We start from the raw sequence: 27,580 nt of genomic DNA, 5'->3' as shown, positions 1-27,580 counted from the left end.
TGTGGAAACGCTTAATTGAAAATTTTTTATCTCTGTCCATGGAATAGGACTGACTATACTTGCAGGAAATCTTAGAACAAACACACTATATAAATACCAGCTGGCTTGACATTTTGTGAATAGCAGATTTTATATATATAAAAAATAAATTAAAAAAACAAAACCAAAAAACAAACAACAACCCTCCCTCCCCCCCCCCCCCCCAAAAAAAACCCCGCCAAACCAAAACAAAAAATCCCAACCAACTTTCCAAAGGAAGCATTCAGCACTGTCACGAAAAGAGGAAAAGAGACACACCCCACCTAGAGGTGAAACACTAAAATCCTCATGATCCAGCAGCTGGCTACTTCTCGGACTAGTGTTTCGACAATGAATTGCTCCAGAACTGAAATCAAATGCAAACAGCACTGGGATTCCAAACATTGTGCAACTTATGGAATATTTTATAAATTTATTTTTAAGTGGAAGCATTCTCTCTTTTTTTTTAATCTGTCCATTTGCCAAGGATTTGTTTGGATGATCTTTTATGAAGAATAGCTGGAAGGCTCCTTTTTTTTTTTTTTCCTAGTTTCATGCCACGTTTCTTCCAATTACTCTTGATTAGAAAACAATTAGCTTAGCAATTAACCCTGACAGGTTAGCCATCAGTTTGATAGCACCGCATGTCATCCAAAAGGTAGGGGGAATTTATTGTTAATTTCAGACAATTAGCAATGGGCTGGCAGAGCTCACAACAGCCTGAAAGCTCAATTTTCCAGAACAGCTGAGATAAATTACTGAATCAATTAAAACACATCAGTGAATGTCTGCAAGCATACTTAAAGCTAGCTTACAAGCCACTGAAAATCAGTGGGAGGAGAAAGACTAGTAGGGGGGTTTTGGGTGTTGTTTGGTGGTATTCATTTCAAGCTGTTGATGTTTATTCTGCTCTGCCATTGACACTAGTTAAATATAACTAAAAGCTAGTATTGAATTATATCAAAAGAATCTGGTAAAGAACAGGATCTAAAATGACTTTCCTTCCAAAGTGGTTAACTTTCCTAAAAGGCAAAGAGGTTGTTATTGCTAATGCAATAATTGCAATATTAACAATTGGCGGGCAGCAACTTTTCTCTTTTTTCACGTTCAGCTGTCCCTGTCATGTTGGACAGAATCTTATCTATGGGCTGGCTTTCCTAGGAGTGCCTGCACTGATCCTTCTGGTTGTTGGCTATGCCCTGAACAACCAGACTTGGAGGCTCGTTATGGGCAAAAGTTCTCATTTTGAGAGGGAGATGGCATCAAACTGGTTGCTGAAATGCAAGCTGCTCTGCTTTGTCCTCTGCAGCATCACGGGGAGGGCACTGGTTGCTCCAGTCACATGGCTTGCAGTCACCCTGATAAATGGCTCCTATTATATCTGTGCTGTGAGCGAGTACGTCCCTGTGCATTACTATGGAGCTGCTCCCAATGTCAGCGCTGCGGAGCGCAGCAGGATATTGGCCACGTTTCCCTGCAGGCAGCTGGTTCCTCCAGAGCTGGCCCGGGCCAGAGATGAAGTGATTCTCCTCCTCCGATACCAGTCACAAGTGAGTAGCTCCTGTTGCCTGTAAACTTGATGGTAAGAGATGAAGCTAATTCAGCAGGTATAAAACAAGATCAGTGTCCTCTGCCTTGAGTGCTAAATCTCTGTGTGTTTTGAAGCATGTTTTTTTCTTTTAAGTGGAACTGAACTTTATAAATTACTATATCTGCTTGTCCCATTTGTTACCTGCTGCCTGAGGACATAATCTTCCTTGTGTAGTATCCTGAAAAATAATACCAAGTACAACAAATGGAAGTTCAAGAGCCAGGGAGGGTATGAAGTTTCTTCATTAGAGCAGAAGAAATGTGACTAAGAGGCCCAGGCTGTGAGAGCTTTGTGTGAACCCACGTAAAATCTTGGGGTTTAGATCAGACTCAATTCTAAAAGTTTGCATACTGGGTAAATAATAGGAGAAGCATTAAAGCTGTCACTTCAGAGAAAACTGGTTTTAAACAGGCTATAAGCTAATATAGTCTTGGCCTATCTTATAACAATAATAGCTGAGAAAGCAATATTCTTAAATCTACTCAACAGAATTTTCTTGAACTTGAAAGGAACAAGTAATTTTACTACATAGCTGCCTCCAGTAGGCATGGACTGGGTTTGGTGGTAACAGATGCTTTCCAGGCTTATACCTTGCTAATGCTATTATTTAGGAAAAGCAAGTAAAGTTAATCTTACGGATTTTCTGGTGCTCAAAAGTTACCACTGTGAGTATTTTCAGGTCTAACAGGTATTTTCTTTTTTATTCTTTTTGTAAGGTGGCTGGCTGGCTTTTGATTGCTGTGGTGGTCATCACTGTGTTCCTTTCTTACTGCCTGGCAAGCTGTTTCTCCCCGCTCAGCTTCCTGCACTTCAGATACTGGAACAGCTATGTCCACAATGAGCAGGAGCTCTTTGATGAGGCAACAGAGCAGCACTCCAGGCTCTATGCCATGCAGAATGTAAGGAAGTTTTTTGGCTTTGTCCCAGGAAGTGAGAATGTAAAGGAAATTCGTATCCCATCTCTCAGGGAGTGGCAGGCCATTTCTGGACTGGCCTTTCTGAAGCGAGTGGATAAGGAGCACTATGATTACAGCCTCCTCCATGACTGGGCACTCAAGGAGCGTGCAAGTGGAAAGTACCTGAGGATTGATGAAGACCCTGGGATCATAACACAGCTCTGAAGATCCAAGACCCCACAATACTTTGCAGAAAAGCAGGAACCTGTCTAGCTCTATGTCAGACCTGAGCTGCACTGGAACTTTCCAATACAGTATAAATTATGTGAGCATCTTGTTAATGTAGTCCTTCAGCACCTGCTTACAGATGCCTTTACTGATGGTGTTTTTACTCCTGTGGGGTGTGGTGATCTATCCCTAGATTAGGGTGGGCTATTTCAAGCTTCAGCTCTCTGCTTTCTAATAGTTGTGCTGAAAGGATAAGTATGTACTGAGAAAGTTATTTACAAATGCTTTTAAATCTTTTTCCATTAAAAGGATCTTTAAGAGGTAGACCTTGACTGGATCCTATGAATTGGTCCATTCTGTATGGAGCAAGGGCAGCTATCCAGCTTTTCCTTAGTGATACCTAGCAGAAATTACTTATTTCTCCTCCTCTATTTTTTTTTTTTTTTGTGTGTTATATAAGTAATCTACACTGAGCTAACTACTAGTTAAGTCTGGGGCTACAGTAGCATGCAGGAAACATATGGGGAAATTTTACCATCAAAGGCTGAGTTTAGATACAATGATGAGAGAACTTTAAATTCTGATAAGGAGAGAAAATCCCCACTGAGGCACATGGTGGAGGTGTGTAACACATAGCAGCTGTATGAACAAACATTTGACATATGGCAAGCTGAGCTGAGATGTATTCTGGCTGAAAGCAATATCAAGGTCAGTCTCCTATTTGGAAATACTTCAAAATCTCCAAGGTGTTTGTGTTCTTGGCTACTGTACAAATAGCAAATGAGGATGGGAAAAATCTCAGTCTGTACAGTAGGGTTTGCTTTGCCTCTGTAGACTTGTAATTTATACATATACTAGGCCCATGAAAATGACTGTGATTAAAAACTACTGAATTTTGTGAAAGAAGGTTTAATGATGTTTTTGTGTTAAGTCAGTTTGGTATGATGTGATATTACTCATCTCCTCTCTAACCTGTGCAGATGTTTCTAAGTGGGAGGGAAATCCATGCCATAGTGTTTTTTTAATGCTTCCTGCATTGCCTTGCCATGTACACATATATATGTGGGCTCCAAAGCCTTATGCTACACTATAGGATGCTATCTGCTACTAGTAAATTACCCCAGGGGCTTTAAGTGGAAAAATCTAATTATTTAGTACATTTTATTAGAAAATGCAGGAGTCAGTACTGCTCTGTCCCTCTTCTCCTCATTTGGATAGGGGAAAGAATATAAGGAAAGGATCATGGGTTGAGATAAGGACAAGGAGAGATCACTCAGCAATTACTGTCAAGGGCAAAACAGACTCCAGTTGGAAAAATTAGTTTATTTTATTACCAGTGAAATCAGAGTGGGATAATGAGAACTAAATCTTAAAGTGCCTTTCCCCACCACCTTCCTTCTTCTGGGCTCATCCACTCACAAGTTTTCTACCTCCTCCCCTCCAGTGGTGGAGGGGGTGTGAGTGAATGCGGGTTGCAGCCAGTTTGTCACATATTGTCTCTGCTGCTCCTTCCTCCTTGGAGGGAGGGCACCTCACACTCTCCCCCTGCTCCAGCATGGGTACTTCCTCCCAGGCCCAGTCTTCCCCCGACTTCTCCAGTGTGGGTCTTTCACAGAAGCTGCAGATCTTCATTAATTGCTCCAGTGTGGGTCCCTTGACCAGGTGCAGCCCTTCAGGAACCACCTACTTCAGTGTGGGCTCCCTGCAGAGTCACAAATCCTGCCAGCAAACCTGTTGCAGTGGGGGCCCCTCTCTCCACAGGTCTTGCCAGGAATCTGCTCCAGCACAGGCCCCTGGTGGGGTCAGACCCTCCTGCAGGCACCCACCTGCTCTGGTGTGGGCTCCTCCAGGGGCTGCAGGTGGATCTGCTTCACCAGGGCCCTCCCTGACCTGCAGGGGCAAAGCTGCCTCCCCATGGTCTGCACCAGGGGCTGCAGGGGAACCTCTGCTCTAGCCTGCAGCACCTGCCTCACTCTTTCCTTGCTGAGCTTGGTGCCTGCAGAGCTGCTCTGCTCACTCCTCTCTCTGGCTGCAATTTCTGTTGCTCAGGGTCTTTTCCCTCATTTCTTAAACCTGTTATCTCAGAGGTTCTGCCGCCATTGCTGATGGTGCCCAGCCTTGGTCAGCAGCAGGTCTTGGAGCCAGCTGGCATTGGCTCTGCAGGACACAGGGGAAGCTTCTGGCAGCTTCTCATAGAAGCACCCCTTTAGTGCCCCTGCTACCAAAATCTGGCCACGCAAACCTAATAAAAGGTAGAGGGGCTGCATTGTTTATGTGAACTCCTTAGGAAACAAAGTACCTCTGGTAGTAAACACAACTTCTGGTTTAATTTTAAAAATATTTGTGTTTTTTTTTTTTTATTTAAGATGGAACATTATAATCTGGAATACATGCAACTGATTTGTGTATCTGAAGCTTTTGACAGAAAACCTCTATGCTGATGTCTGGATCCAAAAGAAAAAACCTGCAGTCTTTAGTCCATGTGAATTCTTTTCACTTCTATTATTTTACAGCACTACTATAAAGTGATGCAATATATGCAGTTAAGAGTAACTTGTAAAATTATTTTTATATATTGCTCACCTGATTTTCAAATTAGGCTTCACGCTTTCTGATTTTGTCCTGATTACTATTTGCCATGTATTTTTCATAATAATATGTAACTAAAAATACTGAAATACCATCTGTCACTGTGAAGTCAGCCTGCCAATCTACTTACAGACTATCACCTTGTTGGCATATATTAATCCATAGTACTACAGCTGTAGTATTTTAAGTTTTGGGGTATTTCCCTTTACTCCTCTGCTCTTTGAAATGTGTGTCATGGATTGGTAGTGAAGGAACAGCTTTCAAATGAATTCATGATTACAGACAAATCTATGGGTTGGTACAGTTGAACAGTCAAACTGTGCCTACTAAAAGGAGTCATCTTACCCAAGAACCCACTTAGAATTCCAGTTTGCTCACTTGAAAATTATTCTTCTGGAAACCCTGGGCTTATAAAATGTGTCTGTTGGATAATTGCCAGCCATGGGGCCAGGAACGGGATGCACCTTACATCTACTCTGTGTACCACGTACCCATCAGGGTCTGCTGTTGTTTAAGGTTTGTCAGTCTTAAATCCATGCTGGCAGGTAACCCCAAAGCATAGCAGCTCCCAGTATCGATAACCTTGGTGACTCCTGTTCTGCACACACATCATGGCAATGCCGCCGATGTGACGGGACTCCTGAAATCACGGAGAACGTTTCCTGGGAAGTTTGCAGGCGCTGTTTAACTTCAAGGCGCAAATCAACATCTGCATCTAATAAACTTCCAATTTCTGGCAGAAATGGCATTCAGCTGCCTTCACGGCACCCTTTCGCACTACCTAGAGCATCGGGTTTGAATCCCCTTCAGTTTGCTGATCCCTGTAAATTTTCAAGGCAAGAACGTCCAAGAGCGAACCGTACCATCACTAGCTTGTGCAACACAGGGACTGCTCTGCCAAGGCCGCCGCTGCCGGGAGGGGCGGGGGAGCAGCGCTGGATCCCTCCCGCACGCCAGGTACGCTCCGTCCTGCCCGCAACTGAGCGCTGGAGCTGAGGGCACCGGGGACCGGCCGGGCCGGCTCCCCGTGCGCGGCCTCCCGCCACGGCAGCCGCGCCGCCTCCCTCCCTCCGTCGGTGCGGCCCAGCCCGGCCCAGCCCAGAGGCGGCATTCCCGCCTACCGCGAGCGCGAGGCATGCTAGGAAGGGCCGGGACGGGGCCGGGACAACGCAGGCGCGGGCGGGGGAGGCGGCGGCGTCGCGGTGCGGGCGGCCCATGGCCGTGGGCGGCGGGCCACGATGACCGACTACAGCGAGGAGCAGCGCAACGAGCTGGAGGCGCTGGAGTCCATCTACCCGGACTCGTTCACGGGTGCGGGGCCGCGCCGGGGCCGCGCCGGCAGCCGGCGTGCGGGGGAGGAGCGGGAGGCCGCGGCGGGGCTGCCGCGCGTCCCGCGGGGGTCCCGAGCGGCGCGGCTCGGGTGGGCGCTCGGGATGTTGGCTCGCTTTCCCCGGCCGGGAAGAGCAAAGCCCTCGATGGCCCCTGTGGCCCGGGCCGTGGGCGCTGCCCCTGCCGCGTTCAGCGCCCTGGCACAGCAGCCAGCCCGGCGTGGGCAAGCCGGTCCCCGGCGCTGGAAGGATGCTCTTCGGAGAAGCCTTTCAAAGGATGCAGCCATGGGAATTGGTTTGTGTGCCGAGCGGCTTTCCTGTCCGCTAGCAAGCTTGTTGCGGTCGTGAGGCATGGGATGTTTTGGGGTGCTTAAAGGTGCTGTTTCTTCCGTAAATGTATTGCCGGTACCTGCCTTACCTCGCTGCAGGTGAAAAAAAGGCAGGCTTTAATTCCCTGGTGCAGCATGTTTTACTGCTGGAACTTTCATGTTGTGGGTACATTGGTTCATCAGTTTTTCAGGATTTTCAATTTACCATCAAGCAATCAGGAGTAGGCAGATGCTGCCTAATCCAACATGATTTTTGGCATTCTGTATCCAAAGAATATTAACAGTAGAAAAATCTGGGAATTTTCTGTTTCCTTCCTGCACAGTGTCTACTTTGCCTAGAGTTCCACAGCATCCTAGTTGGCAGTAACTTCATCACACAAACGTTTGCCCGGTACAATTGCCTATTGCTTCAATCTGAAAATCTGTTCAAGTCTTTGGTTTTATTTTAAAGATTATGTAAAGGTATATAAATTGATCTGTGATAGTGGGGGATGCTGGATATCTGATAATGATATGCAAGTCATATTCTTTTATACAGCCTTTACTCTGATGCTTACTCAGAATTATTGTTCACTCATGCTTTTATGCCCAAGAGAGGAGAGGGGAATAAAAATTGTAGTAGTACATTATTAATTAGGCAAATCTCAGTTGATACTTTGAGAGCATGTACACTAATTTGGGCATAGCTTGTAACAGAGATGCAGAGCACCTCTTACATGAGTATGTGGTCTGCAATCCACAGTTGTGCAATGAGGTTTTTAGCCTGGGAGAAATGCAGGTCACAGCTCTTACTATGTTGTGTTGTCTGTCTTCTAGCTGCCTGATTCACACACTTTCATTCTAGTACATTGCTTGGTCAGTAGCATTTCTTGCATTAAGCTGTTTTAAATGTAGGTGCAGACATACTGTAAAAATAGTCCACGGTCAAGAGTGCACTGGATGCTCATCAGGCACATTTAGTGCAGTAAAGCAAATCAGCTTTGGTAGCTTTCTGCATGCAGTCAGTGTACTACCAGAAGTTGTTTGATTTGATTTGCACTTTTTGGAACAGTGAAACCTCCAGAAGAGAGAGTTTTCCAAAAATGAAACCCTTTGGTGTTGTTTGATGATGTATGGTCTCATTCAGAGAGACTCCAGGCATCACATCATATGGAAAATAGCTGTTAATTGAAAAGTATTACCTTATTGAGTTTAAAAGTCCCTTAACACTGTATCAAGACCTTACTTTCTTTATAAGTCTTTTAAGAAGTTCAGTTTCACTGATGTGAAGGAGTAATTGATTTAAGGACTCTCCCTGACTCTTGCTTTTTTTCTTTGAACAGTACTGTCAGAAAAGCCAACAACTTTCACAATCACTGTGACATCTGAAGCTGGAGAAAATGATGAAAGTAAGTTGATCATGTCTTACTCAGAAACTTCTCCTGTACATGTTTAAATCTAATTCTATCACCAACAGCTGTGTATACCTCCACTTAGATCCTTGTAGGGGCCTGGTACAGCGAACATTCCCTCACAAATATAGTTCAAGGATTTGGGTGATCCTTGTTCAGTTTGCAGAAATGTTATGCTGTCACTGTAGGACTGCTTTTTGCCGAATCTCAAAGGCTTTGTAGTGTAACTTCAAAAAGCATGGGTTGTCACCATCCTTCCAGTGGCTTACAGACATGTAGTGAGGGGATTTGTTTTCTGGCAACTGTGTGTGTGCCAGCTACGTGGGAGAGTTGAGTCTGTGTGCTGTGAATGTGCAGCCCTTAAGGAGCAGTTCCAGAGCAGAAGGCTGTGGGTCCCAAGTCCCTGTGTATTTTTTGAGTGCCAACAATTGCGTGGGCATATTGTAAGCAAGCCTTACTCCAAGCAAGTTTGAAAGCTGCTATTCTGGATGCTATAATAGAAGGAATAAACTGGTGCTGCCTTACTTCGTTTGAAAGGACAAACCCTGCTTAGAGTCTCTGTTGCACAGACTGCTGTGCTGCCAAGAACTGTGAGTCTGGAACTAAGGGAAAGCTTCTGCATGGTGTTCTGGGAGGATGTGTAAAAGGAACTTCATTCTCTTTTGCCTTGTTTCCATGTTAGCCTGGCTCTGAGCAGCTTCAGATTGAATGCATTTTTCTTAGGCAGTTCTGTGCTTAATAACTTCCACTGGGCATAGTGTGTTCGTCCACAGTGTGGAGCCCTGGAACCCAACACAGAGGTTGATACTTCACCCAGGCACACAGAACCTGAGGTGTTAATATGCTGAGATTTTCTCTAGTTCTGTTATTACAACTCTTCCAGCTTCAGGTAGATTCTGAGGGAGATTACTGCTGTAGTACCTGTCATACTACAGAAGGTTTTTCAGTCTTCCTAAAGACCTTTCAGACATGAGTAGGTGTTAATAGTTGGTGCAAGTGTAAACTTTATCATCTTAATTTCTTTGAACTCTCGGGTTATATTTAAATCTGTTCATATTGTTTTAACATCTGTGTAAGAAGACTGCTTCTTAGAGGCAAGAATATTTTATATTCTATAATCTTTAGGCTGTTGATGCAGTAGGAAGACACCATTAAAGTTACACAGAGTTATCACCATAATATGTTTTTCTTTATCTTGTAGCTGTCCAAACTACCCTTAAATTTACCTATAGAGAAAAATACCCCGATGAAACTCCACTATATGAAATTGTCTCACAGGAGAATCTTGATGATAATGATGTCATGGACATAATAAAACTGCTAGAGCAGCAGGTAAGAAAGACAGAATATCTTGCTACAGCTTGATACCACTTCACACATGGGCTAGATTTTCTCTCTCAAATCAGTTGTTTTCAGAGGTATCTGCTACTGATCTGAAACCTGTTCCATACTATAGAGACTTACTTTGTGGTTTGAGTTTGGTGAATGACATCATTGAGGTAAGATATAGGGCTAATTCAGTGTGTGCAATAATGTAGAACAATGAAATGGAAGTGCACTAGGGCTTCCCCTCTTTTCCACTCCCAGCTTAAGGTGAATTTGTTTAACTCTCTCTGTGTGTGTGTGTGTGTGTGTGTGTGTATAAAAATTGTGAAAATAAGCCATCTCAATTTCATTTGGAAATATTAAAAAATGCCACATTGATTCTTGATTCTTTTTGATAGCATAACTGTTCGGAGGGTGGATCTCATCAACCTTTAGGATCAGTGAGAGTGCATTGTGAAGTAAAAAAAAAAAGGAATCACTTTTTTAGTTTCAGGGATTTCTGGCAAGTCCTCACTGCCTTAAAATTGCCATAATATGTTATATGGCATAATATGAGGTGTCTCACTTCAAAGAAGCATGTAATAGAATTAAGGAGTAAACTGTTCCAATAGAAGAAAGGTTCTGAGTGACTTGTCTCTTATGATTTATGATATTCAAATTTTAGAGTTGTGTTTCTACTGTAGGTTTTAGTTTATTCATGAAAAAGCCTTTCAGAAGATATGTATAATGTTTAATAACCCAATCACAGACATTAGTCTTTGTGTTTTGCTGCCCACCCATTTGGGGATAACTGACTGGATTAACTGGCTGGTTGAATTTGGATTTTACAGCAAGCTTTTGAGACTGGTGCAGAATGTGTCAGCTGCGCCCTCTGCATTTGCATGACATTCTGCTTTCTATAAACATATTTATGCATTCAGGTTCTTCTGTTTGAAGTTTTCTTCTTTGTGTTGTAGGCAGAAGAAAATTTAGGAATGGTAATGATCTTCACTCTAGTCTCAGCAGTACAGGAGAAATTAAATGAAATAGTGGATCAAATAAAAACGCGAAGAGAAGAAGAGAAGAAACAGAAAGAAAGAGAAGCAGAGGAAGAAGAGAAGGTATGTAAAATAAAGTCTTCAATGAAAAAGACTTCCAGCTTCTTTAAAATGCATTGGTTTGATGCAGGAGCAGTTCTCAGTTGCAGTGGGAAAGGAACAGCTATTCTAAAGATTATTTAATTGAAATGTAGACTGTTTAATGAATTTAAGTGATCTGTTTTCCCCCTTTTTCTTAAGCAGTCTTTTTAGAGTCTAACTGCATGTTCACAGTCCCTTCTTAGCATTACTTCCTAAGGGATTTTTCCCAAATGAAATCAGATTTGCTGTAGACAGTTTTTTTGCTGGAAGAAGGGGAAGCAAGAGGGAATGGGGAGCAAAAAAGACTAGAATATGTCATGCTGCACACAGGCTCTGTGATTTGAGGAAGGCTGTCTGCCTTAGTAGACTGAGTGGGTAGGGTGGAAGCAATGGGACCAATCTTCAGTACTGGTTTGCCCTCCTGTAGAATAGTTTCACCATTTGTGGATTGTGCTGTGATAAATCCAACTGATGAGTCTTTACTCTCTTTCTGAGAAATAGCTGGAGAGTGATGGGACTTGGAAGGCTCTATATTTCTGAAAATTGGCAAAGAAATTTCTGAGAAAAAAGAACCTTTTTTTTTTTTTGTGTTGCAGCAATATAAAATGATTAATGCATTTTAATAGGCAATAATTCAGTGTAGATTGCACTTAAGGGTTGATAAGAAGTGCTGCGTACTTATAAATACACTACATTAGGGGGGAGTTGTGAACTATTGCACTCTAGGTCCAAAAGGAGTATGCAGGGTTCTTCCATGAGAGTTTTCGCCTCGGTATAGTTCTCTATGGAGAGACTCCCATGACAAAACCCACAAGAATGTGTTCATTATATACTCTCAGGATTAGGATTAATTTCTCAGAATACTTTCCAGCAAGCAGTGTTTCTGGAGTGTTGTAATTCAAATAATTAAGAGAATGCTTATCTTCACCTGTAGCTTTGCAAGTTGTGTTTGCAGCCTTGTTTTCTATTCTTCCAGCAACGTTTTCATGGCACTCCTGTTACCATTGAGAATTTCCTTAATTGGAAAGCCAAGTTTGATGCAGAGCTTCTAGAAATAAAAAGGAAAAAGATGAAAGAAGAAGAACAAGCGGGCAAAAATAAGCTAAGTGGTATGTTTTAATACTGATTGTGAAATTTTTGCAATGCTATCAGCCTATAATGACAAGTCTAAAAGTAATTTTTACACTGATGATAGGTCTTAGCATCCTGCTCCATAGTCTGCACGGCTTAGCTTTGAACTGGTTCTCTTGTGATGCTGGATCTACTTTTGACCTGATTAACTGAAAAAACATAACCAGTGTGGTCATGCTGTATCACTGTTCTGTTTTCTCCTCACTTCTGGCTAGTTTTGATGAAATTTGACAGGTGGAAATTTTAATGGTATTAAGTTTCATAAAAAGCAGTACAGGACAGGGGACATGCTTGATTTCTCTCTGAAGGGTATGCATTTGGGAATCTGCAAAGATGAGATAACAGAAATCAGGCTTCTAGTTTTCCTGTTCTTTAAAGTATTGTTAGTATTGGTGTCTGTTTTTCTCTATACAAATGTAGTTTGTAAAAGCTTCCCTTTAGAGAACCAAAATCAAACTTATTCTTGGATGTCATTAGTGTGATTCCAGTATTGCCATGGACACCAAGTCTTGCTTGTGGAAGCTTGCATGAGCAATGTAAATGGAAGACAGATGATTTATGTGGAAAGAGTCCTGAGCTTTTTTTCCTGTCCCTCCTATTCAGAAAAACTTCACTCTTCTGTGATGTTGCCTTCACAGCTGTGTGTGTGTGTGTAGGAGCTGGTGATTTGTGTAGACCCAAATTGCTTTTTGAATGGGAGAATTTATGAAAAAAAGGTGGAGGAGTCAGCTGATTTCCTTCCTAGTTCCCATAGAGGATTTCTTGTGGAATGCAAGATGAAGACTAAAGGAATGAGGACTGAACACAGGCTGTGGAGTGTAAATTTTTGCTGCCCCCCCATTATTAAACTCTTAATAACATTATAGTGACCCATTTCACTTGCTGGTGTGGGTGAATCCTGGGTGAATTAAAAAAAAAAAAGAATTGGGAGCTTACAGAAATGAGCAGTTAAAAGCAGAAAAGGTTGCTAGAATTGGTTGATTTGGAAAGGCTAAAATACACATGCTGACTAATTGTTGCCTTGGGTTGAGAGTTGCTTCAGAGCTGTACTTGCTTATATATTGTTTTTTATTTTATTTCTAGGTAAACAGCTGTTTGAAATGGATCACAACCTCGACACCTCTGACATCCAGTTCTTGGAGGAAGGTAAATTCCTGTTTGATTCCACTACTGAAAGCCAGTGGCTTAAAAAGGTCAAAATTCCTAAGCAAAATCTGTGTTGTATTTCTGACTTAACATCTTATATCAGAATCCCTGAGAAGTACTGCTTTGCAGAGTGAACAGAATTTTAACTTTTCCCAAAACCAAAACCTTTTCAAGATGATAAAGTGTATTTATTTGCAGCCTTGTGCTTGGGGTGATCTTACTTATATTACTTCTATTTAAATGATTGGACTGGGAGCAAAAAGAAAAAAAACCCAAAAAAAAGCAAAGCAACAACAAAATAAAAAAAACTCCAACTCAGCCCTGATTTTTTTTTTTCTACTAGCCAGCCTTCCCTGGCTTCAAGCATAGGTCTTGAACTTCTGTCATCTTTTCTCTGAACCTCAACACCAATAGTAAACATCTTGCAGGTCAAAATAAATGTTACTGGCTCCTGTGCAACCCAGTTCTTTTTCATGGTTTCTGCAGATGGGCCTCTTACCTAAAATACTGACCTGGTGCCAGATGAAAATTCTGTAAGCCTGGGCCAGAAAAATATTAAATTTGGAAAACCAGTTGGAGATAAAGCACATAGAAGCATACATACTCACAGTAACATACCTGTTTAATTTGCTGTACTGTTTTTTACTATCCTAGTTTAAAATACCTGAGTTTTGAGGTAAGACAGTTCTTTAATGCAGCTGCATTATCTACTGGTATCACAAAACACAGGCAGAAGAGGGTCAAGATTCCTCTCTGCAAGTAACAATTTAAAACAAGTTTATGAATGTCAATGAGTATAAACTTGAAATGGTAGTTATGGGGAAGTTTAGTTTCTTTAACAGGGAATAATTTAATCTTGTCTTCCTACAAAATACCTAAATTGAAGATAGTTTGTTGATGGCACATTTGGCTGCCTCAAGGGAGGAACAGACTCTGCCTGGGCTCTGTGCCCAGATGATTTGAGATTAATGTATTAATTTGTAATCCTGTTGCTACTGGTGATTAAAACTCTCATTCTTATTGCTGCTTGCATTCTGTCATAGATGCAACAGGTTGCTAAGTTTGTTTTAATATTACAGTAGCATGTACTACTAATTTTCAGAGGATAATGGCATTATCTTGTATAGGTGCCTTCAAGCCCAGTGAAATAATGGAAACTTTATTTGGTGACCAGAAGATGTCACTGTTGATACATAAAAATAAAATAGCAGTCCTCGAGTTTTATCCTTAGGTCAGCAGCATCTCTTTCAGAAGAAAACGTGAAAGTAGCTAAAGCTTCATCTTGCTTCTAAAATTTGAATCTGAAAGCAGAGGAATGCATGTCAGTATATGGTGTGTAAGGAATTTTTTATGAACCCTATGCATTTATCTCACTAGGATGGTAGTAATTATTCCAGCTGTGAGGTCCTGAGCTCCTGCTTTGGTTGTCCTGGGGAGAAAGAATCTCTGCTTCTGGCACCTGTAAATGTTAATTTCCTGCTCCCAATGAATTCTGAAGTTCTGTGTGACATTTCTCTTGACTGAGTTTTGATACAAAGAAAAAAAACCTCAGCTGTAGAAAGATAAAATGTGGCATTTACTTTTCTACATCTATTTGATGTATAAAAGCCAAGTAAGTTAGCAGCTACCTACATTGAAGAAGTAATATGAAAAAAATCTTGTATGTTTTGTTGTTAATGTTTTCCTTGTTGCATGAAATTAAAGTATCTGTCTGTTCCTTACAGCTGGAAACAATGTGGAGGTTGATGAATCTTTATTCCAAGAAATGGATGATTTAGAGTTGGAAGATGAAGAGGATGACCCTGACTACAACCCTGTTAATTTAGATAGTGATTAGACTTATTTGAACTGATTCTGTCATCAGTATGGACATATGTAAGGAGAGAGGGGCAGGCAGGAAAGCCACAGCATCTGTGGTTTTAGTAATGTGTATTGTTTTTCTTTTTTCCTAATTTTTTTCCAAAGAAAGAACCAACATTTTAAATCCAGGAGAATGGTCTTCTGATGACTTTCACTATAAATAAATTTACTTTAATATTTGAAATGAAAAATTTGAGAAATATTGATCTGTCTGAAAACGCTTTTCTATTTTCTCTAATTTTTTTCTCCCTACTTCTGTAATTGTCATTTGAAGAGATGTGGCAACATGCAAGATGGAAAGATGTTACAGCAAGCACTAAACACACCTGCATCTGAATGCTGAGGAGCTTTTTTGCTGTCTTCCACCTGGGGTAAACATGGGCAGCTTTGGTGAATAAAAGGGATCACATACTATGCAGTTATTTATTTTTTGTTCCTCCTGTGGAATTTTTTAATAATTCAAGTCAGTTCTGGTGCCCCAATTTATCAGCTGTAGGTAGACAGCACTAGTCACCTTTGTTGTTATAGCCTTATTAAAGTCTAGTGGAAACAATTTCCATACAATTAGAATGAAATTTTTTGCTATAGTCATGAGTAATATTTTCAAAATTGTGAGTTGAAGTCAGTAGGGGAAAAAAATCAGAATGTGAAGCCTCTTGAAGTTTGGTTGATTTATTCAGAGATGGTTTGGGGTTTTTTGAATGTGTGCCTCAATTAATTTTTATGAAAAATCAAAACCCACCTTAGGAAAATGAGTTTGCTTTTGGCAGCAGACTGTATTGAAACACTATGAGTGGAGTGCACATTACAGCAGCAGGGTTTACAGAGTGCTCTACAGGTTTGAATGTAACTGGTGTAGTTTTGGAAGCACTGTGTTGGCAGCCTGTGAAGGCTAGCACAGAATGCAGTAAAGCTACGCATCAACTTGGGGATGTTGCCCATCCTTCAGAGTTGTTTCTGGAGCTGACAGCTGTTGGACTCCTCCCTTACCACCTCCAAAAAGCCCAAACTGCAAGAACTGCAGTGTTTAAACATGCTGTGTTTGAAACTGCAGTGCTAGAAGGATGATGGTGTCAAGACAGCTTTCCAAACAGAGAGACAGGCACCTCAATGATTAAACACTGTGTGCTGAATTTTAAACACTGTTAGTAGACTGCCTTAACTGTGCCAGCTTCAATCTTTGAAGAGGGTTGCACTAAAGTATCACATTGCTTAGAGGAATAATAAATTTATGAATTTTAGTATTTGAAAATTCCATAGTCAAGATGAGAAGTTTAATTATGGAATTAATTTAATGGTTATAAGATTCTCTGCTCATATCGCTCGAGAACATCTGTTTAGGATGACCTCCTTTAAGCTTTTTTTTTTCCTTTTTTTCATTCAAGGTAAATGAATTTCTAGTAGATAGAAATAAGTGTTCAAGTACCCTGTAAATACTTTTATAAATTAACCATGTGCCTTTGTTCCTACTGTCGTCCCTTTGATCTTTTTAATTTTGGCTACTAAGAACTCTAGATAAGCATCTAGGTCTCAATGATGTTTTATGTTTCAAAGCAATAAGCAGGATCTGTGCTCCAGCAGAGTTACCAGATACATTAAAAAGTTGTGAGCTAATGTGATATTAAATCTTGTCTTTTCCAAAGAAACAGTTGGATTGAAAGTTTCATAGTTACTACATCCAACTTCCTGGGTAATTGCTAGGATGCTTTAAAATGCTCTTCAGCACTGAACTTATTATTTCTGGTATGTCTCAAGTCAGCTGCATAAAACCCCATTTAATTCCTAAGGCTGCTTTCCATTTCTAGCTATGTATGTTTAAAACTGCTCTTTTTTCATAAAAGAAGTGAATTGGAGCTCTCTAAATTTGGACCAAATCCAAGAATCCTGTGTAGTCTGTGCAAATGTGATAATCAGAAAATTTTCCAAGTGGATCACTGATAAGTCATTTACATATGAAAGAAAGTTTCTCATGAATTATATTTCTAGAAGAATGAAATTTTCTAGTCTGTTTTCACACTAACATATTTATTGGTTTTCATGCAGAGAATGTATAGGTTAAAAAATGTTAAAATTATGTAAAACAAGTTAAAATGTGAAAATGTGTTTTTGCTGTTATATTTCAAAGCAGAGGAAATAAGGGTTGAAGTGACAAAGAAATAGCATAAAATCTGCTCCTCCAGGTCCTTGGAAGAAGTTGTAGCGACTCAGTCTGAACTGCAGATTTGTTTAGCTTTGTTAGCAATTAACATCTGAAATAAAAAGGGAATTTTACTGAGAATAAGCTTGGCTCTGTGTGTGTTAGTTTGCTAAAGTGAACAGAGAGAAGGGCTTTTTAGCCGGAATATTTGAATTTGCTTATCTACTTTGGATTAAACTGAAAACTAATTATTATTAACTGAATAAAACCCCATTTATGAACTTCGACAGAATTACAGTAATTTAAAATCCTGGTGCTGACAGCCTTTCTTGTATATTGTTTTTACCTGCCTCAGTCCAAAGCATGCACTGTAATGCATGGAGGCAACAGTGAGTTGCAACACTGCACCTTCACCAGAGTCAATTTAGTTTTGAACAGGCTGAGTGTTTTGAATAGTTGGTGCCAGAGCTGTTAAAATTCAGAGGATGGTGCCTACCACATCAAAATGCCATGGGTAAAATCTCAAGCATGCTGCAAAGCCTAGGATTTTGCATCCAAATTATGATTGCGTTATTGGCATCTCTCCTTTTCTTTCCGTCCTTCCATTTGTTTGACATCTGCATCACAGACCAGGGCTAACTTGCGCTGATAGTCCCTCAATTCCCAGGAACTCTCTTCCCTAGTCTGAGCCCCTCTAGTGTCCTAAGCATTTAAACCTTTCACAGCTTAAAGGCCACTTCTACATACCTACTGAATGAATGCATTTTCATAAATATTTTTTAAAATTTTACACATATTTCAGAAAAATCAATGATTTATGGATTGTAATATATGTCCATGTTCACTTTTCACTGCTTCCAAAATCGACAAGTTCTTATTGCCAAAGTACATGGAACATGAGAGAAAGCAGTTAAGGCTCTTACACCTGTATTTGGGTGTCAGCATAGAAGACAGTCTAAATGAAAGGGATGTATCTAAACTCCAATTACAATAGGTGGATACATGATACAGCTGGGAAAGCAAAAGCACCCTGTACTACCTCTGCAACACATTCCACCATCCCTCCCAGCCCTCAGCTCCCTCCTGGAGGGGCAGGGCTCTCACATTCAACCAGAGCAGCACATCCTAAGTACAGTCAAGTGCCTCAAACACCCAAGACACTTGTTTCAGCAGACAGCTCCAGTCTCTTAAATGGCATCAACAGAGGCACTGGTCAAAAGGCAGTGTCCTTTTGGCATATACGTTATAAAACACAGAAAAATTAGAAATTTAAAAAAAAGGGATGAAGTGAAAATAGAATAAACACTTTTAAAAAATATATTAATTTTATTAATTCATGGTAGAAAAGGAATATTTTGTTCCTCTACCCCAAAGAATTGTCTTGCACAGCACCTAAAGCACATACACACTCTTTTGGACACTGACACTGCTTTGTTAGACCTCTTAGCCAATGCCAACACTGATCCACCTCCTAAGCACATGTATTCAAGTGATACATCTAGAGAAGCCAACTAATTGAAAAGAAGTTTACTGGTAAATTAATCCCTGGTGCAACAGACTGAATTGTAAAGAAACAGAGGACTGGTCACAGTGGCAGCATAAACACATTTACAGAGGTAAACCATGACAGGGACTCTAATGAAGTAGTTCCATAGTATCTTTATCCACTGCTGATTACCAACAGTGCATAATTTGCTACAAGACAGCAGGTGTTGCTAATTCTAGGCATTACACATTTTCTGGTGAGACAAAGACCAGTATATTTCACAGTTACATTTGTATCAGGATGCCAGAGTTTTGACTGAACACAAAAACTACAGGTTTACTCCAGTGTTGTGCTTTCCCAGAGCTCCGGCGCATTTATGGAGACACATTTTAAGTCTAAAAATTGTTGGGTTAAGGTCACAGTCCAGAAGTTTAATGTTTTGCACCCAGCAAGTTCCAGAAGCAGGTTATAAAGGTATCCTTTAAGGAATCTTCTCTGATGTTAAGACCTGAGAAGCACGGCAGCGAGCCTAAAAATAGGTGGGGAGAGAGGAAAAGAAAATACTTTAATGAACAAAACCAGCACTTTAAAGTACTTCTTCTTAACGAGTGTTAAGGGTTATATTCCATCTTACTTAAATAGGAGCTTCCAAGACAACACTAAACAACTGATATTTTTTAATATAAAACAAATTTTTGAAGAAGAAAAAAGTGGCAAACCAAAACCAAATGAACACCACCACCCTCACCAAATCCCAAACAACACCTTTTTTACACTGTGTCCTGAATTTTAAGGCTTTTTTTCCAGTATGAGGAGAGATGGTCATTTTTCACTCTTACTTCTGACATGTTCAGGGCCAGAAAACACTTAAGACAATACCTCATTTCAACATACACATTAAATATAGCTGAGCAAGTGATTCAGTTGCCAGTTATTTCATTGTTTAAATAAAAGTGTGTCCTGAAGCTTGAACATGCTGAACAGAATTGATACGACACCACAGAATTGGAACACCTCAGAATCAATTTGTTAGTGTAGGAAAGAAAAAGCTTAAGAAACAAAAAGTACATTTGACAATCTGCTGAAAACTTCTAAGGTCTTAAAAAAGGTAAAATGCCCCAAAGTAAAACACATGGATAGGATTCATAATAATTTCAACAGCTCAAACCTCTGAACATAATTTTGCACTGTGAGTGTTTGTAAGTAACTTACATGCTCACAGTCAGTTATTTAGGAGAAAACATTGTAAGAAAAGTGAAAATTTTAAAAAGCCCAATTTAAATCTGCAAACAGCTAAAAGCTTCATATAAGACCTAGAAGTTGCATCAAGGTGGCATTCATTTATGTGTAAAATGTTATTGGTTTTGATATCCTGGGATTATATAAACAGAAAGCAGGAGAGAAAAAGATCAAGGAAAGTGAAAAGATGCAAAAAATTCACCATGCAACTATATATGCATATGCATTCAAAGAAGAGATGCAGATGGTCTTAAATTTTCACAAACAGAAACTGTTTTCTGAGATACTTACAGCTTTCTCTTCCAAAGAGAGCACCCCATCTACAGCCACTATCTGATATTGCTTTTCTTTCAGGCTACCCACAAATTTCCGAAGTAGTCTGAGACCAGTTCCATCACTGTTTTGTTTCAGCAGTTTCTGCATTTGTTGGGAAGAACATCCAGGGTCAAACAGTAGCAAACATAAGCTTCTGTTCTTCTTCTCCTCTATTCCAACAACAGTACGACTGTGACCTATTATCAAAACAAGAGTTTCAGTAGTTTAGAAACACATAAATCCCATTTACAACCTTGTAACTTATGACTGATTTTCAGATCAAGGGAGACATTACTCAGAATTTAAGAAGACAGTTATAAGAGTACATGTCAAAAGGCTGAAATCCCAATCACATTTAGCTCTTCCACCCAATAAAAATACAAGCTTTAATGTTGCTCTTATGAAATAGGAAAATTACTGGAAATAAAACCAAGCCTTCAATTCAACAAAGAAGGACTAAAAAATGCTGCTCTGAACTGCAGTACATATAAAGAGATAGAGAATAGTAAGAAAGCAGCACATTGTGACACTGACCTTGATGCTGCAAGTAGATAGGTGGTTTGGAAGTACACACCACCTTTGCACCACCTTCATTATCTGCAGAATAGTAATGCAAAATCCACTCAAACAAGCGAGGGTGTGTACCCATAGGGCCAGTGGGTTTGTGAAAGTCAATGATTTGGCACCTACAAAACATTGGGAATGAAAACAACAAAATTTCAAGCAGGCTGCTTCTTTTCACCTCTGAATCCCTGCCTCCTGCACCCAGTGGTCCTTACTTTCTTATTTTTGATACAGGAGTAGGGGACATAATTGCAAAGCAATGAAACATATACTGTCACAAACTGGAAAATTTATTACATAAGAAAGAAGTGCTCTACTCTGTTCAGTCTAACAAGAACTTGGGAAACTTGCAAAACTTAATGTTACATTTTTTTGTATGTTATACATGTAAGCTATAGAATCCAATTAAAAGCCATAGAAAATAGTTGAAATTCAGATTCTTTATGAGAAGAAACTTTCAGAGAAATGAAGTTTTTAATCAATGCTTTAATTTATGCATATGTGGCATAATTCAGCAGCAAGTCTCAATGATCTAAGCAGTTACTCAGTTTATGTACCTCCTGTAAATAGCTATATATACCTGTAAGTAGTTATACAGCTTCATGCTGCATTAAATCAGGTTTGTTTATATATGGTTAAATTTAGTCACTAAGGCGGCTTCATCATCACACAGTTGGGAATTCTAACCTTTAAAGTTATAGGACTTAAATCAGCAGTTAATAATAACAATCACAACAAAAAGCAATATTTACTTTATCCTGAGACTGGTTAACAGTGAATAAATTTCACATGCTCCTATCCATGCTTTGGAACCATGTAATCTGTTGTTGAAGTGAGATGCCCCCTGAGGATCAAAACCTTCTCTCCAGGCATCTTCAATCATGGACTGTATCTTTGGGATACTAGGAATTAGTGTAGTATCTGGAACAGAAAAGCTTTTGAATTGTTGTTACAGTGACTGAAACAGTCTATTAATTAAAACTACTCAGCTTCTTTCATAACAGGCAGTCGATGTTACAAAGATGCACTAAATAAACTAAAGGCAAAGCTTAAACCACATCATTTCTTGCCAGTATTCACCTCTGACTCTTCCACAGTAACTTCCAGTGGTATAACCACCATTTAATAGGTATCATTGACCTTGTAAGGCTTGCTGTGTAAATGAAAAGGCAAAACATCAGTCAGCAGGCTGTCATCCAAGGTACGTGGAACAAGTAGCATTTTGTTTAATACCTCTCAGGCAGTCATTGTAGAAGCTGTTTTGCAACAATGAGGAAAGGAGCATTTGGAAATTCCTGTAACCACAACCCCAGCCTCTGTCACCCAAAGATGAGTGGAAGTGATCTACTCCTGCTGAAAGCCACACACGCCTCACATCTTTGTTCTCACTCTGATAGTACTTGCACAATGCTTCAATGACTCCTAAAGAAGACAAAATATGAAGTTTATCTGTAAAATGTACTACTAAATTTACCAGAAGATTCCTCCCCCAACTTGGAACAGATACAGATTAACACAATTTATTTTAAAACTTCATTACATTTAAAGCCCAGATCACAAAAGCAGTGGAAATTGCCCCTATTTAATTTCAGTGGTCTTTAATGAGTTTATGTACTATGAAGCTTTCAAAACTAGATATAATTTTTCACTGTTGCTACACAATGGTTATTTTAAATTAAACATCTTGGACTAAATTATGAACTGTGATAGTCAAAGGAGCTATTACAATGATATAGAAAAAGTCTATATATGCTTTATGTTACCAATAAAGCATTCCTATGTCCCTGCCACGTCCAGTAAAACATCATCTTAAAACATGGCAATACTTATGCATACTATGTAAACCTTTTATTCCCTCCAATAACCTTTTATTCTCCAATATTTTTCCTGGAGAAAGTAAAAGGGGGAAAAAGCCAAAAAAAAAAAGGAATGGCAGAAATGGCACAGAACTTGAGAATCATTGCAAATATTTTGAAATAATACTCTTATAGGATATTCTGAGTTTCTCCTTTGTTACATGAAAAAATATGCTTGGGAATGCTCTCTCCAATTCATATATGTAAATCCTCAAAGCCCTTTCATAGCCATGCTGTTGGGAAGAGAATTATTCCATAGTCTCCACAAATTATTTTCTAAGAAATCTAAATTGTTACCAAGAATGAAAACTTTAAATGTGTTATTTCCACGTAATCCATTTCACAGAAGAAATTTTATTTTACCTGTCAAGAACCAAGTGGATATTTTGTAAGCCAGAACCACCAGCAATAGCCTCAAAGACCATGGAATTGTGGTCTTGGAAAGACAAGGCAGCCTTTGAAAGGGACACAGAGACCCATCTGCCCTGTTTTTCTGCACCACCAATAAAACATTTAAGAGAAGATGCACCAAGTAGATGTCAACTCCTCCCAGTCCTCTCTTGGGCTTTGTAACCAGGTGAACACTGTGCTTACCTGCAACCAGCTTACACAATGTAGCAATTAACAGAAACACAAGACAAAAAGTTGCTGCAAATTTGAAAAGCTACCAATGAGTACTAAGCACTAATCAAGCACAGAGTCAAGGGCAACCAGCTTGTGATAAGATGTGCATCTTCTCATCCATATAATACATCTATTTGTGCCCTTAACCAGACCACTTGGTTCCAAGTTCCACAGAAAAAAAAAAAAAAGAAAAACAGCCTGCAAGTTAGAACACAGATGAAACATATACCAAGATATGATTTCATTTCCTTATTTAGGATTTTAGGACTGTAACAATTTAGATTGATCTAGAAAATTATGCTTAGAACTAGGACACAGCCAATATTAAGCAATGAATTACATGTTTTGTTAAAGACTGGTTTGGTCAATACAATCTAAGGTCTAGAAAGTACAGTTATAGTTGTATAATTTCAGCATCTTTACCTGATGTCTTGGTTCTCCCATCATCTATACCAGAAGCCAAACTTTCCATCATGTCAGCTTTTCTCTTATGATACTCAAAGGGCTGCATCCTTCCTCTATCAACTTCTCTTTCCATATTCTTTAGAAATTGCTGCTTGAATCCACCAGAATTATCCAAGCCATACTGTCTCTGTTAGGGATGGAATGTACATGATTTAAATCACATTTTTAAAATTCATCTTTTGTCCATGCAGTTTCTCAAAAACACTATCAGTAACTTTGAAAAAATGTGAGACATAAAAACTTCAGAATTACAATTATTTTAGAGAAGACCAAGCTTCATTCCTGAACATGAATATGGGACTAGGAAAGCCACACCTGGAAGAGCAGACACATCCCTCTGCTCCCTCTTGTCAGAGCCATTGGCAGAGGCAGTCTAGCAAGGAGTTAGTGTGAGTGGGAAGTGAGTTACCAGGGCTGTGAGATGGGAGACAGAGGGAAGCAGGACCTGGAGTAGGTGATGGTATTCCAGTAAAGGACAGCCAGGATGCTCAGAGCCTTTGGCACTCTGGCAAGGACTATGCTCCAGGCTGCACTGCAAGGCAGAGCACAAGAGCTGGCTGGAGCAGAGGCAGCAGGTGCTCTGGGAGAGCAGAACAGCAAGCACAGGGAGCAGCCGGCCCCATCCTGAGCCAGCACCACTCAAAGCTGTAAAGCCAAATAGCTCAAGGTTGTCATGTCCAGCACTCTGCCAGGATCAGCATTGCCAAGAGACTGAATTCGCTTCCAACCCATCTCTTTATCATTACCTCAGCACAGACTGTGTGGCTTGCACAGTCTGACCTGGCAAGGCCATTCCAGACATTACAATTCCAAGACACTCAGCTTCTAAAGGCACAACTGGTTTCAAGTTTACAGTTTAGAAACAAGAGTGTACCTGCAGCTTTTCAAATTCTTCTCTCTCTCGCTTCTCTTCTTCTGATCTCTGTCGTTCATCTTCTTCAGTTTGGAGCTGCTGAGCCAGTTCTAGATCTCCCATGTCTCCACCTAACCCAGGAAACATTTCAAAGTGAGGGGACTTGGTCAGGAGGGCAGTAATGCTTTGAGGGATCATCTGTTTAATTTTTAGAGATTCCTTTCTAAGCAGACACATGTAAACGCAATTGGGCATTAATTTTAGGAGATGCACCCCACGTTATTTTGAGCTATTAGCAATGAATGCTGAACAGGACTGACAGCATTCAGTCTACCAAGACTCAGACTCTTGATTTGGACAAAGCTCATGCAGTTACTGGAGGAATTTCTTGGCAAATAATGCACAAACCTGCAGCACTGAGAAGACAGTTTTTGTTTACTGTGTTTCACTTCACTATTAGCAAGAAGTCTCAGCTCCTTTAATACCACTTATTAGCATCTAGGACCATTGCTAGCAGTCTCACAAGGAAGTGACAAAACTTTACAACTGGAGAACTGAATAGGGAATCCCTAAGATTCTCTTAGCCATGTTATAAAATAAAATTAATTTAGATGTTTTACTTTAATGCTATGATTAATGAATCGGCAAAGTATTTGCAGAAATAAATTGAGAAAAAAATGAAGCTTTCATAAGCTATAAATTCTCAACTCATCACAGTGGAACGTGCCACTGTAAACTCCACTTATGTAAACCTTCCATAGAGCTAGGAAAAAAGATATATATTACTGTTGTCTTTTAAACATTTTTTGCCCCAAGTTTTCCCTTTGGCTAGCATGCATGCAACCATGCACAGACTTCCTTATTAGCCTGGTAATAAAGTAGAGCACTTGGGCAAGTGAGGGGACCTGAGCTATGTTAACTTCACTATACATTCATCCAAATTCCCTTTAAATACAGAAATAATTTTTTTACATTTCATGTGAGATTCTACATTCTTCTTCACAACATGCAAATACTTGCAAATGCTTTCAAGTATTATCAAGCCTGTGCCCTTTCACATACCTTCTGAAAAGTTATGTTCCTCTAAGTGTAAATCCACATGTTCTTCAAGAATCTGAATGTTTGTACAGGTAAGACTACACATAGGACATTCATACAGCTGTTCACCATTTCCTGTGTCTGAAAAAGAAATTCAGTTTCTTGATTAATGCAATTCCTGTGGTTCTCTGCTAGAATCATCTCCTAACTGATATACAATCTAAAACAAATACACAGTAATGAAGTTTGTGTTGCCACTGAAATTCCTCAGTGAAAGGAAGCAAATTCTAAACAGCTGTTACTCTTCACCACTTAAGAATTTGTATCTAAATACATGAAAATTTTAAGACATATTTTTCTTCTTTTGATTAAGTTTTCCCTCATTTAACTAATAGATCACAATTTCCTATGACAACATTTGTATCAAGAAATGCTTAGTCTGAAATATCAAACCATTAGTAAGAAGATGTGTTCTGCTAACAGAATTCTGCTAACAGAAAAATTTAACATTCACGTAATAACACAGCAGTTGTTGGCCTGAAAGAATAAAACATGCTGTCATTCTTATTTTGTTGGTCTTCACACATCTCCTCAAATAAATGTTCTTTCTGCAGTTTTAGGACTATTATTGAGGGTACCACGTAGTGTAGGTAAAATTCAAAAAGATTTCTGGAGATTATATAGTACCTGGTAGAATGGTCACATTAAATAGGTTAAGTTACACACAGCTTTTCCCAGTCATTTTTTTAATAATTCCAACTATAGACTCTTCACAAACTCCCCACAGGAACATATTCTAGTGTTTAACCACTTTCACAGTAGAAAGAAGTGTTCTTGCATTTAAATAGCATTCTTCATATTTTGACTTGTTCCCACTGCCTGTTGCTCTGTCACTGGGAACCACAGACAAGTGCCTGACTCCATTTTTACAGCTCTCCTCGAGTCCCTAGGATTTATCCGCACCTTCCTCGGTTCACAAAACACAAGAATTGATAACCTGTGTTAGCAGTTTCTGGAAGGCATTTGTCCAAGCTAAATGTTTATGATTGGCTGGAGGAAACTTGGTGGTATAATCATCTAAATTCACCAGAAGCACTTAATGTAACCCTGCAAAATAGTTTTCTGAGACCTGTTAAATACATAAAAAACCAAAACACCTTAATACAACTATTTTTAAAGCAGAAACTGGCATGCAGGCAAGTAAATTACTCAAGCTCTGCATTATTTGCACACATGGAAGTAAAATGTTGTTCAATGCTAAGACCTGGGGGTGGGGTGGGTGTGTTCTTGGCGGGGGGGGGGGGGGTTGTTACGAAAAACACTTTAATCACAGATGATGCAGTGTGCTTGACTGTACAGGCACATTTTGCATCCTAACCATCATTTATCTAGTCAGTATATGTAGCTTGTTACATCACAAATGTTAGTCTTCTAAGGGTATTACCCACCTGCAGAGATGCCACCTTTAAGTTTCTGAATTAACTACCAGCATTCGGCCAGGTAGTCAAAATAAAATTCTGATCACGCCCAGAACGAACTAATTAAATTAGTCCATTAAACTACACTACCTAAACACATAACTACTTCCTTTGCTCCAGCTTTATCCCCCGGCCGGTTCCCCGTCCCCGATCCCCCGGAGAGTCCCGTCCCTGCCCAGCGCCGCTCACCCGCGCCGGGGGCGCCCAGCAGGTGCCCGTGCCGCGCCCTGACGTGCTCTTCCAGCTCCCGCCCCGCCGCCTCCCCGCAGAACGGGCACTGGGCCGGCGCCCCGGGGCGGCGGGAGCCCGGCGGGCCCGGCTCCGGGTGGGCCGTGTCCATGTGCCGCCGGAGCTCCTCGCAGCCCACGGCGGCGGCGCAGAGCGGGCAGCGGGGCTGGCGGCGGCACAGGGACGGGCGCCGCGGGTGCCGCCCGGCCGCCGCCTCGGAGGGCACGGCCCGGCCGCACACGTCGCACAGCACCATGGCGGCGGCAGCGGCGGCGGCGGCGCCGCGGGCACCGGGCCCCGTCACCGCCCTGCCTCACCGCCTTCCTTCCCGCGCGCGCGCCTCCCG

The 27,580-nt window shown here is 40.5% G+C and overlaps 3 protein-coding genes across 4 annotated transcripts; 2 read left to right on the top strand and 1 right to left on the bottom strand.

The window, feature by feature from the left end:
• Positions 1 to 843: 843 nt before the first annotated feature.
• On the top strand, positions 844 to 3,639 carry CALHM4 (calcium homeostasis modulator family member 4). Its single transcript, XM_059468478.1, has 2 exons — positions 844 to 1,568; positions 2,326 to 3,639. Exons 1-2 carry the CDS (start codon positions 1,011 to 1,013, stop codon positions 2,728 to 2,730), a joined length of 963 nt encoding a protein of 320 aa, XP_059324461.1. The 5' UTR covers positions 844 to 1,010; the 3' UTR covers positions 2,731 to 3,639.
• Positions 3,640 to 6,492: 2,853 nt separating this feature from the next.
• Positions 6,493 to 17,232, top strand: RWDD1 (RWD domain containing 1). Of its 2 annotated transcripts, none has more exons than XM_059467880.1 (7): positions 6,493 to 6,633; positions 8,302 to 8,367; positions 9,572 to 9,702; positions 10,653 to 10,796; positions 11,791 to 11,923; positions 13,029 to 13,091; positions 14,816 to 17,232. In XM_059467880.1, exons 1-7 carry the CDS (start codon positions 6,561 to 6,563, stop codon positions 14,926 to 14,928), a joined length of 723 nt encoding a protein of 240 aa, XP_059323863.1. In that variant the 5' UTR covers positions 6,493 to 6,560; the 3' UTR covers positions 14,929 to 17,232. The 2 variants fall into 2 exon arrangements, with proteins under 2 accessions (XP_059323863.1, XP_059323864.1); XM_059467881.1 differs by lacking the exon at positions 6,493 to 6,633 and adding an exon at positions 7,319 to 7,441.
• Positions 17,233 to 18,394: 1,162 nt separating this feature from the next.
• On the bottom strand, positions 18,395 to 27,490 carry ZUP1 (zinc finger containing ubiquitin peptidase 1). Its single transcript, XM_059467879.1, has 9 exons — positions 27,196 to 27,490; positions 25,553 to 25,669; positions 24,512 to 24,621; positions 23,596 to 23,764; positions 21,926 to 22,114; positions 21,445 to 21,613; positions 20,663 to 20,814; positions 20,105 to 20,325; positions 18,395 to 19,103 (listed from the first exon to the last, which is right to left on the bottom strand). The coding sequence occupies exons 1-9, from the start codon at positions 27,488 to 27,490 to the stop codon at positions 19,056 to 19,058; spliced, it is 1,470 nt and encodes a 489-aa protein (XP_059323862.1). The 3' UTR covers positions 18,395 to 19,055.
• Between the last annotated feature and the right edge of the window lie 90 nt (positions 27,491 to 27,580).

Source organism: Ammospiza nelsoni, chromosome 3 (genome assembly GCF_027579445.1).
Source record: "Ammospiza nelsoni isolate bAmmNel1 chromosome 3, bAmmNel1.pri, whole genome shotgun sequence".
NCBI lineage: Eukaryota > Metazoa > Chordata > Aves > Passeriformes > Passerellidae > Ammospiza > Ammospiza nelsoni.
The sequence above is the reverse complement of the archived record's forward strand: the minus strand, read 5'-3'. Positions and strand labels throughout refer to the sequence as shown.